General features: G+C 47.6%; 1 protein-coding gene across 1 annotated transcript in view; it reads left to right on the forward strand.

Annotated features, from left to right (window-relative positions):
• spata17 (spermatogenesis associated 17) overlaps nucleotides 1-12,500 on the forward strand; it is a 99,609-nt gene that overhangs the window by 60,327 nt on the left and 26,782 nt on the right. The window contains exon 9 of the mRNA XM_063183695.1: nucleotides 1,458-1,590. Coding sequence (XP_063039765.1) covers nucleotides 1,458-1,590 — 133 coding nt within the window. The remainder of the gene's footprint in view (nucleotides 1-1,457; nucleotides 1,591-12,500) is intronic.

A 12,500-nucleotide genomic window follows, 5' to 3' on the forward strand; every position in this document is an offset into this window, starting at 1 on the left:
TTAAATGCTCCACAAACTGCCCTCCTCCCAAAAACCCATCAATCCACCCCCTTCATCATACTCCTTCCCAACCCTTGACACACATATGTACATCAGTCACATTATGTTACATTACAAGTACTGTACATTATATTACATTGCATTACATTACATTACACTGAGCTGTAAGACCCAAAGCGACTTAGAGTTGGGTTCAGTACTTGCAGGGTAATGGTTACAGTCCCTGGAGCAGTGTGGGTTTAGGTGCCGTGCTCAAGGGCCCTTCAGCCACGGATGAGTTGACTTGACTTGACTTGAAAGCTTAGGTGCCTTGGTACAGGGCAATTTGATTTGCAGTCACTAGCAGAATGTGGGGTTAGGTGCCTTGCTAAAAAACACATACAGTACACATACAGTACAACGGATGGAGTTGTGGGGAGAGATAAGGGTAGGATTCGAACCTGCAACCCTCTGATCTTGGCATGTTCTATGGGCGTTCTAATTTCACTGTTCAAGTGAAATCCTGAAATTCCAGACAGACCCTCTGATCTTAGCATGTTCTATGGGCGCTATAGAATGTTCAAGTGAAATTCCAGACGGACTGACGAAAAAGTCCTTAAAGGGGTATGCCACTATTTTGGGGCTTAATACAGTAAAAATCATTGGCCAGGGTTAAAAAATAAGACACTTTACCACCTTTATAAACCCTGGCCAACGATTTTAACTGTATTAAGCCCCACAATAGTGGCATACCCCTTTAACTCCTCAATGGGTTAATAGAGTCTACAGCTTGTGGCTGGCAGCCACCTGAAAATATCTTTGATGAACACTGAGGGAAGCCTGCTACACGTCATCTTAGTATGTGATGATGTCACACACATACACACACACACACAGCTACAGTATATACAGTGCATGTGGACAACTAATTACTAATTTTACTGCACATCTCACTTTTTAGTTCTGCCATGCATACGTGACAAATGAAACGTGTATCCTTGTAATGGTCAATGCCTGATGATTTTCAGAGAGGAGTTACCGGCACACTCTTGTCCATCGTGCTAAATTTTATTTCCAGAAACAACGTTTCGGACAGTGTGGCCTTTCTCAAGTTTTTACTTGAGAACACACACTGGCCGAAACGTTGTTTCTGTAAATACAAGTCAGCACGATGGACAAGAGTGTGCCGGTAATTCCTCTCTGAAAGTGATCTTGCACCTCTTGCCACCTGCACCTCGAAACCTCTGGTCTGCGTTGGTTTCCTCTTCCAAATGCAATGCCTGATGATGTCATGGTTGTTTTCAGGTCTTGCCTGGGCAGGTGTATGAATGGTCATGTGATATAAGTCACTGCTTCTTCCTGTTACCCATATGCCTGATGAAGATCCAGCGTGATCGAAACGTTGCTTTTTAAATAATAGCGTTTATTTTTGGAGCTGATCGGCAGTGTGCAGACCTACCTTTTTCAACTGTTTTCAGGTTCTGGCCATTTTCGAGAGCGCACAAGGAAGGAAGCAAGTACGATCCCCTGCTGCACACGCGCACCGACTACCAGCCGCTGTCCTACGGCACCAAACACTTCAGAGACGACAGCACACCACAGGACAAAGAGGTACGGTACCGCAGGAACACACACACACACACACACACACACACACACACACACACACACACACACACACACACACACACACACACACACACGCGCGCGCACACTCTCTCTCACACACACACACACACACACACACACACACACACACACACACACACACACACACACACAAAAAACACACACTTGCACACAACACAAGAGACACACAGAAAAATCAGAATGCATGAGCACAACTCCAGTGAGTACACACACATACCAGATACACACTGTTTCCCTGGATCCTCCCACACACACATACACACACACAGATCTGCATATGCACACAAAGTCATACACACACAGAGACCCATAGACTCAGAACAGTCACATGCATTCACATGCACACAAATAACAAACCACAAGGCGGGGTATGGCAGGACCACCTCACACACACACATACACACACACACACACACACACACACACACACACACACACACACACACACACACACACACACACACACACACACACAGACACACATTAAAACAGATATAGACACACTCACTCATCCACACACACACACCCATGCAAACACAGACACATGAGGTCAGCTGCAAACGCACACACACACACACATACACACAGATGCACAAACTCAATTCCAGACTCGTGAGTACACACACACACACACACACACACATGCACGCACACACACTCACTCAGGACAACACACACATGCACACACACACACACACACACACACACACACACACACACACACACACACACACACACACATACACACACACCTAGACACGACAGTCTTCGACACACACTCCAATTTACTTACCAGTGTTCAATCTAGCATGCTGGTATGCTCTCTACTCAAAATGGTTTGGAGGCATGGGGTGGGGGGGGGGTGGGGTAAAAGAATGGGGGTAAAGAAAGAAAGCAAAAACGCTGAACAGTATTGCCCCCAATTTTAGCTGCGCAAATTTGTCAGCTGTGACAGCAATTTAATAAATACCCCCGACACGCAAATGAGGGGGGACGTCCCCACTTTCCCTCCCTTGCACCCCCATGCCCCCTCCCCACCTCACCCCCCCTGTACTTGGGGCATTAGGTAATTGACTGTGTCTCTTTCCTGGAGGCTGCCGTTCATGGATGAGGGTGTTTTATTAGGCCCCAGCAGCAGAAAAGCAGAATCTAGCCAGCCAGTCGCCCGCCTGCCCGCCCGCTCACTAGACACCCACTACCCACCCACTACCCCTTTTCTTGCCTACCCCTTTCCACACGCACACACACACACATGCATGAACACACACACACACGCATGCCCACACACACCCACTCACACATACACACACACGCACACACACAGACACACGCATGCACACACCCACTCACTCACACACACACACACACACACACACACACAGACATGCACACACACACACACACACACACACACACACACACACACACACACACACACACACACACACACACACACACACACACACACACCCACCTTACCTCTTCCCTTCAGCCTCCAGTGCAATTGGCTGGAAATGCCTCCCTTGGAAATGAAATAAATAAGGAGGAGGCTCCATGGGTGGTGATGGGTGGTCCTGCTGCTGGTGGTGGTGGTGGTGGGGGTGTGTCTGTGTGTCTGTATGTGTGTGCGCATGCTTTCGTGTGTGTGTATGTGTGTCCGTGTGTATGAATGCGTGTTTGTGTGTGTGTGTGCGTGCGTGCATACATGCATGCGTGTGAGTGTGTGTGTGTGTGTGTGTGTGTGTGTGTGTGCCCGTGTGCATGTCTGCGTGTTGTGTGTGTGTGTGCGTGCTTGCATACGTGCATACGTGTGAGTGTGCCTGCATGTGTGTGTGCCTGTGTGTGTGTGCCTGCGTGTGTGTGTGTGTGTGTGCGTGCGTGTATGCGCGTGCGATCGTGCGTGTGTGTGTGCGTGTCGTTAGCTCCTCACCGCTACGGTGCATGAGCTGTGTGCTGCACCGCTCCCCATATGCGCTGGAGGACAGGAGACCAGTTTTAGCGTTCCAGCTTGCGTTTAATTGTTAGTCGCTGCACCGACCCCCCAGACACCATGCCAACTATTATATACACCCCCCCGGTGCACACACACACCCTACCCCACCACCCCCCGGCGTACCTGCAAACCCCCAATCCCCACCCTACAACACATCAACCACCTTGCACACACACACACACACATACACACTACCACGCAACCCCAAAGCGCGTGCTTGCACATGCACACACACACACACACACACACACACACACACACACACACACACACACACACTCCTGCATCACACACCATAGCGATGAAGAGACAAGAGATCATAATTATCTCTCTCACACACACACACACACACACACACACACACACACACGTGCGCACACACACACACACACACACACACACACACACACACACATGCTGCTGCTGCTGCTGCCTCTTGTCCCAGAGGCCTCGTCATCAAGAGCAGGCGATTGCACAGGGCGCCATGCAGAAAGGAGAGGAGAAAAGTCTTCAGGAGACGAGGAGACAATGAGAACAAAGACCCCTGAGCTTAACGTCCCGGCACTAGTGTCTTTAGCCGCGCCACTCACGCACGTACACGCGTACGCACGCCCGTGTGTATTCACACACACGCACACACACACGCACACGGACACACACACACACACACACACACACACACACACACACACACACACACATACACACACACAGTGACTTTTCCAGGCCACAGAGGAGGAGAGTGGAACATTCCAGATGCCAGCTGCGGGGATGGTGTGTGTGTGTGTGTGTGTGTGTGTGTGTGTGTGTGTGTGTGTGTAGGTGCCCGCCTGCCTTGCCTGATGGTCCATTTCTGCTGCTTTGAAGCCTCTTGTCATCACATTGACAGTAATGAAGGCTGGGGGCCAGAGAGCGCTCCTTCGATTAGCATAATTGATGTGCCCAGCCGTGACATGCTACGGATTAGCGCTGATCCATACTCGGATTGGAGTCAACGTTTGAACTTTGGGGCGACCCCCCGCCCCGCCCCGCCCCCCTCTCCACGCACCCCCATCCCAACAGGGGATCGTCCGTCCACCCCCCACCCCCCACAATCGCCACCACACCACACCTTCCTTAACCCACCACAGCGAGCTACCTACACCAATACTACATGACATTGAATTAATTAATTACAATCGTTGGGCCACAGAACAAGAGCTACCGCTAATTAAAGATGCCCTACCTGTACACCGCTCTTAATTAGCCGTGTGTGTGTGCTGTAGCCAGCTGAGCTATGATACAGTAAACACAATGCCAACCAGGGTGAGCTAATAGGAAACACAATGCCAACCAAGGTGGGCTAGCACCAAATACTATGCCAACCAGGGTGGGCTAGCACCAAATACTATGCCAACCAGGGTGGGCTAGCACCAAATACAATGCCAACCAGGGTGGGCTAGTAGCAAATACAATGCCAACCAGGTGAAGTGTCACCTAATACAATGCCAACCAGGGTGGGCTAGCCACAAATCCAATGCCAACCAGGGTGGGCTAGCACCAAATACAATGCCAAACAGGGTTTGCTAATAGCAAATACAATGCCAGCCAGGGTGGGCTAGCACCAAATGCAATGCCAACCAGGGTGGGCTAATAGCAAATACAATGCCAACCAGGTGGGCTAGCACCAAATACAATGGCAACCAGGTGGGCTAGCACCAAATACAATGCCAACCAGGGTGGGCTAGCACCAAATAAAATGCCAACCAGGTGGGCTAGCACCAAATACAATGCCAACCAGGGTGGGCTAGCACCAAATACAATGCCAACCAGGTGGGCTAGCACCAAATACAATGCCAACCAGGGTGCGCTAGTAGCAAATGCAATGCTAACCAGGGTGGGTTAGTAGCAAATACAATGCCAACCAGGTGGGCTAGCACCAAATACAATGCCAGCCAGGGTGGGCTAGCACCAGAGGTGGAAAGAGTACAGAAAATGTGTACTCAAGTAAAAGTATCTTTACTTTGCCTAAATTCTACTCAAGTACAAGTAAAAGTACCTATCTAAAAATCTACTCAAGTAAAAGTAAAAAGTACTTCACTTAAAATGTAATTTGAGTAAAAAGTACTTAGTTACTTTTAATTAGCTTTCCTCTTGAGAATGTCATGTTTATTTTTCTTATATATCGTCCTCCATAACCTCTATCTCTTGCTTGGCACCAGCCATCATCCAATACATTGATACAAGATAGTAAAATAGTGGAGATGCTGTGTGCCATCCTGCACAATCTTTCATTTCCGGCGGATTGTGGCATTATTGTGCATGGCATTTTGTCTCTCAGTCAATTTTTTTTACTCAGTACTCAGGCCAGGTTCCAGTGTAATTGAGTAAAGTACTTGGGTCAAAATGTACTCAAGTACAAGTAAAAGTATTAATTTTAAAAAATACTTAAAAAGTACAAAGTATTCATAAAAGCTACTCAAGTACAATATTGAGTAAAAGTAAAAAGTTACTTTTCCACCCCTGGCTAGCACCAAATACAATGCCAACCGGGTTTGCTAATAGCAAATACAATGCCAACCAGGGTGGGCTAGTGGCAAATGCAATGCCAACCAGGGTGGGCTAGTGGCAAATGCAATGCTAGCCAGGTGAGCTAATAGCAAATACAATGCCAACCAGGTGCGCTAGCACTTAATACAATGCCAACCAGGTGGGCTAGTAGCAAATACAATGCTAGCCAGGTGAGTTGTGAGCAAATACTATGCCAACCAGGGTGGACTAGCACCAAATACAATGCCAACCAGGTGCGCTAGCACCAAATACAATGCCAACGAGTTGTGAGCAAATGCTATGCCAATCAGGTAGGCTAGCAGAAAAGACAATGCCAGCATGCTGGGCTGGCAGCAAATTTAATGCCAACCAGACAGGCTGGTAGCAAATACAGACAGTACATAGCCAACCTGATGAGATAGTGGAAAATACAATGCCAGCCCGGTGAATGCTGTATCTCCTAGTCTGGTCTCACCATACTCTAATACAGTATTTCATTCGCACAAGGCTCTGGAATGTCCAGAGAAACATGTCTCTGAGAGTGAAACTGAGAAAATCGAAAGATAATTGTTCTTTTCCTTTTTTTGCAGAATGTTCAAGCTGAGGTCTTGTAGACGCAACTCAATTCTTCAGAAAATTAGACTTAGACTTAGACTTAGACTTCTTTATTGTCCATTAAACTTACATGAAATGGAAAATTAGCTTTGGTGGTGGCACAAAGACACACAAGACAAACACGCATCACAGTCAACACAATAAAGAATAAATACCTAGATATATATAGATGATGAGATTGGTTGACGATCTGTGCCAGTTTGCTAATTTTGTCTTTAAAAGGGCCCACTTCTTGTCTTCAAGAGAAACACTCAGAGTTGATTTCTCAGATTTCTACTTCAAGAAGTGAACACATTCAAAAGGCCACAAATTTATCAGACATTACCATATTACCAGTATTGTTGCAAATCTCAAAATCTATGATTCTTCAGAATCTATGATTAACAATAAGCCCCCGGATCCACTTACAGCCTGTTTTTTGTCGTGGCTTCACATTTGAAATGTGCGTCTTGTTTTACCCACTCGCTAATATTTGGTCAAGACATTGAAAAATGAGCATTGGTGGGAAAAGTGAATGCCGTTGAAGTTTGAAAAATGCATACAAAATCGACTGGAGCGCCTCTGTTTGCCTTTCTGAACTTTACGTAATGTCCAACACCCACAATGCATGAAAGAGCATGTGTGTTATGAGTTAAGATTGTAGTGGGACCCTGGTGGCACATGCTTTCCCAAGTTGGACAGTAGTGCCACTGACTGTGCTGAGATTCTACAAGCAGTGACTGGCAGTGCCTAGTTTGTCAGTCAATTGACGGCGACCTGCGTGAACCATCTGAGAATGCAATGCGTTTCTATTGTTGATATTGGAAGAGGCGTGTCATAGATGGCCAAATGATTATTGATTAACTGTTTGAATGAGGTCCAGAAGACGATGATTAACCTGCTGCTGGATGTAGTGCCGTGTGTGTGTGTGTGTGTGTGTGTGTGTGTGTGTGTGTGTGTGTGTGTGTGTGTGTGTGTGTGTGTGTGTGTGTGTGTGTGTGTGTGTGTGTGTGCGGGGGGTGTGTGTGTGTGTGTGTGTGTGTGTGAGACCTGTGTGTGTGTGTGTGTGTGTGTGCGTGCGCGGTGTGTGACCTGTGTGTATGTGAGTGCTGCCGGACGGCCCGTGTCCTGCTGTCAGGGCTTCATGTGGAGCTGAGCCAGGCCATCGGTGTGTGTGTGTGTGTGTGTGTGTGTGTGTGTGTGTGTGTGTGTGTGTGTGTGTGTGTGTGTGTGTGTGTGTGTGTGTGTGTGTGTGTGCGTGTGTGTTCGTGTGTGTGTCTAGGCTCATGTGTGTAGGCTCGTGTGTGTGTGTGTGTGTGTGTGTGTGTGTGTGTGTGTGTGTGTGTGTGTGTGTGTGTGTGTGTGTGTGTGTGTGTGTGTGTGTGTGTGTGTGTGTGTCTGTCTGTTCATGTCTGTGTGTGTGTGTGTGTATGTGGCTGTGTTCGTGTCTGCGTGTGTGTGTGTGTGCGTGTCTGTGTGTCTGTGTGTCTGTGTGTCTGTGTTCGTGTGTGTCTGTGTCTGTGTGTGTGTGTGTGTGTGTGTGTGTGTGTGTGTGGAGAGGAGCCAGGTCATCACCAGTGACAGGCCGGGTCTGCCCGGGGTGACGCATCTCCACCACCACAACCCCCCCCCCTCGTCCGCCCCTCATGTCACGGCCAGGGCCACCGGCCTCTGTCACAGGGCTCTGCCACTGTCACCAAGGCCCCTGTCACACCGCTGGCTCCACACCAGGCTCATCTCACATCAGCCACTACAGCCCTCTACAGCTACAGCAGACACTAACATCAGCTGCATCACAATTTAGACCAGTGATTTTCAACCTATGGGCCGGGGCCCACTGGTGGGCCCTGAAGGTATACCCAAGTGGGCCTTGAAATAATATTCTAAGAATTATAATCACATTTTGGTGTGTGTTGCTGCTGTGTTTTGCTGCTGTGCTGAGTTTTATTCGTAATCGGGTCAGAGGTGGGCCCCGAACATTTGTGACAATTTCCAGTGGGCCCCAAGTTGGAAAAGATTGGGAACCCCTGATTTAGACACTTCAATGGCAGAGCGCATTTTAATGTTCTTCCCTACCAAGCACCCCCACCTGCCAAGGCGCCCCTGCTTGGCCAAAAGTGAAAAATTGCTGGATTGGAAATTGTATCTGTTGTGTTCAGTACAGTTGGTCGACATGTTATACTCAATTCCTAGCTTGTAATTGTGACACAGACTATGTACATTTGTCGTGAAATTTGCCTTCTGAGGGGCCCCACAGCAACCTGTAGCCTAGGGGCCCCAGGTCATCTTAATCCGGCCCTGGGCTCATCTCACATCAGCCACAGCCCACTACAGCTACAGACACTAACATCAGCTGCATCACATTTTAGACACTTCAATGGCAGAGGCAGCACGTTTTTTATTTTTCTTCCCTACCAAGCATTCATTTTGGCTTGAAAATGTATACTTTTCATATATGAATAGGTGGCTCTTCTCCATGTATTTTGAATTACCAGACATCGTAGTCATCATAGATTAGCCTGACTCTTCGCCCTGATCCAAAACCAAACTGCAGTAGAACCATCGAAGGATTTTCAGTGATGTGACATAGTCAAAATTTAAATGTTGTGGATAAGGGGAAAATAAGTGAAAGGCAACAATCAGTGACTCAACAATCCGCAACAATCAGTGACTTAAATCTGCAAGTCGTTAAAGTGTCAGTGTTTCCCCAATTACGTGCAAGGATTAGCTGCAGATGGAGCTGACCCCATTCATATGACGAGAGTCAAGTCAATCATAGATATCTTTGGCTGCAAAACCTATTCTGGGCATACCAGACCGATATTCATGTAAAAACCTCAAAATTCAACTTTGTCAATGGGCCACATAAACTGTCTCCTCTCTTAGAATAACAATCAAGTGTTAATATTGTAAAAGTATTGTACAGTATGTAATACAAAGTATTATACAATATTATGACTAATGGCTTTTAGTAAGTCATTATTAGGGATGCAAGCGATTAATCGATTAATCGACTTTAATCGATCAATGCATAAATCGATTAAAAAACATTAATCGCAATTAATCGACAATTCAACTGACAAGAGACCCAGGTGAAATGGTGATGTGAAGAGTGTGTGTGAAGAGGGGTGTGAATCGTGGGAATATTTAAATCACCTTTGGATTAAATAATTGAAATAGAATTAATTTTAAAATTTAGTAGATTAGTCGATCGATCAGGCTATCAACTAATGATTAATGAATTAATCGATAATTTGCATCCCTAGTCATTATAAGTTAAAGTATTATTATGTTAAGATTACATTTGTGCTTCAAATGTGCTGTATTTAAATCCAGAACATTGAGCCATCCATGGCTTTGTCCAGCTTGGGCCACATTCTCTTCTCCCATTGTGTGTGTGTGTGTGTGTGTGTGTGTGTGTGTGTGTGTGTGTGTGTGTGTGTGTGTGTGTGTGTGTGTGTGTGTGTGTGTGTGTGTGTGTGTATGTGTGTGTGTCTGTGTCTGTGTTTGCGTGCGTGCGTGCGTGCGTGCGTGCGTGCGTGCGTGTCTGGCTATAGGGGCAGGCTTTTTTCATGGGAATCAGATTTTTTGACTGTGCAATCCCTCATTGTGTATGAGCGAGGGAGCGAGTGAGCAAGAGAAAGCGAGCGAGAGCTCCCCTGACGGTGATCCTCCGCTGAGAAACATAAATTGATTCGAAAGAGGAAATGAGATGGTACTTATTACACTGTCTAACTAGTAATCCACCGTCATTTGTCTGTGGGTTGATGAATGTGCTGCGTTGGCCTACCGTCGGCCGCTTAACAATGAAGAACACACCCCACCCCACAAGGCTCCATGCACGCGACGCCGGGCCACACACACCCGCACAGACCTAGACTGGCGGCTTCTCTTAAATGAATTTCTGCTCACCCCCCCCCAACCCCCCCCTCTCTCTCCTCTCTTCCCTCTTCCCCCCCATCTTCCCTCTCTTCCCTCTTCCCCCTCGCAAGAAGATAATGATGGATATGGTGATTTTCAAGTGCATTTCTGATTAAATTACACACATTCTCTTTTGCTTTCTGCAAGGAGGATTCCCCTTCTCTCTTTCCCCAGTCTTGTCTTCTCTCTTCCCCCCTCCTCCTCCTCCTCCTTCACTTTATTTTTTCATCTGTGCCCAGAGATCTGTTATCCTCCCAGATGAACATATTCCAGCTAGAGATGGAGCCTGGTGATTTGTCTCCATTGGAAAAGGTGTGCAGGGGGAAGGGGAAGGGGTGATCGAGGTTGTGGGGGTCCAGACGACTTCTGAAAATACATTACTAATGAAGTTTTTCTGTTCTTTTTTTTTTTTTGGCTGTGGTTCACATGTTCTGCCCCTGCTCGTTCACTCAACTCCATGTATCTGTGTCCAGTTCAGACACAAGTTTCACTGCCGTCTTCCGATGTAGTCCTGTCAGCTACGTTTTGGAGGAGTGATCTGTTATATACGGTAAAGTTTATTTTGGATGAGTTGCACGCTTTCATTTCAGAGCATGTAGTAGGGCCTACTCATGATGTCGGAGCAAGTACTTGTGATGTGATACTGCAGTATTTAGACCTACTTATTGTGATACCGAAATATATAACGAAATATCTGACGTTGCAGCATGTACTTGTTGTGATACTGGAGCATGAACTTGTTGTGATATACTGGAGCATGTGCTTGTTGCAATATCAGAGAATGTACTTGTTGCGTTATTGGAAGCATGTCATTGTTGTTACGTATCAGACCTTGTACTTGGGATATAAGAGCATGTACTTGTTGTTATATCAGAGCTCGTAATGTCAGAGCATGTACTGTACTTGTTCTCTTGATTTCCCCGATGACAGCTAACACCCGTTAATCGCTGCCGTGTCCACGATGACCCCGTCGCCTCGGCAACACATGATGCTGCCGTGACGTGTTGCCGCGGCGTGGCATGCCGCCGCTGTTGCCGAGCTGCCCGGCTGCCGTGATTCTTATTTAGCTTCATGCGTTGTGAAGGACCACAGCCCCGCCGTGTCATCGGCCTCGCCACCGCGGTAACGAGCCGCTAATGCGCTCGGACAGAGTGTCAATCAGGCCTGCCTTGCCCCCGCCCCCTCCTGCATAATTAGTGCATTAGTTAGCGCACGTCGTCCCCGGCTAACGAGACGAGGAGAGAGGATGGCACGGAAAGAGGATGGGGGAGAGGCGGGGCGGGGCTTGGCGTAGCTAGGGCCAGTTTGCGAGACAGGCAAATACACGCACCCATATCCAAACACACACACACACACACATTGTGGGCACAAAGCAAGGAGCGGGTTCAAACACAGGCGTACACGAGCGCGCGCACGCACACACACACATACACACACATACACACGCACATACACACACACACACACACACACACACTGCGGGCACAAAGCATGATGTGGGCTCAAACAAACACAGAGAGACACACATACGCACAAATGAAAAGGTAAGTAGTCAAGCACAGACAGACCCGAATAAAAAGGGTACGTAGTCAAGGAGTGAGGCACAAGGCACAAGTCTGGAGTCGCAGGGGCGGGGGGCGATATGTAGTGTGTGAGTGTTGAGGTTGAGGATGAGCACGGGGACTCCGGCTCCGGCTCCGGCCGTGTGTTTTGATGTTTGCATTATCACTACCAGTGCTAGCAAATTGGAGCAGCAGGCTAATTACAGAGGCTAATGAAGTGTATGCACGGCGACCAAGGCTGTGTCCCTCTCTCTCCATCTCTCCCTCTCTCT

The sequence above is a fragment of the Engraulis encrasicolus genome, chromosome 19, assembly GCF_034702125.1.
Source record: "Engraulis encrasicolus isolate BLACKSEA-1 chromosome 19, IST_EnEncr_1.0, whole genome shotgun sequence".
Taxonomy (NCBI): domain Eukaryota; kingdom Metazoa; phylum Chordata; class Actinopteri; order Clupeiformes; family Engraulidae; genus Engraulis; species Engraulis encrasicolus.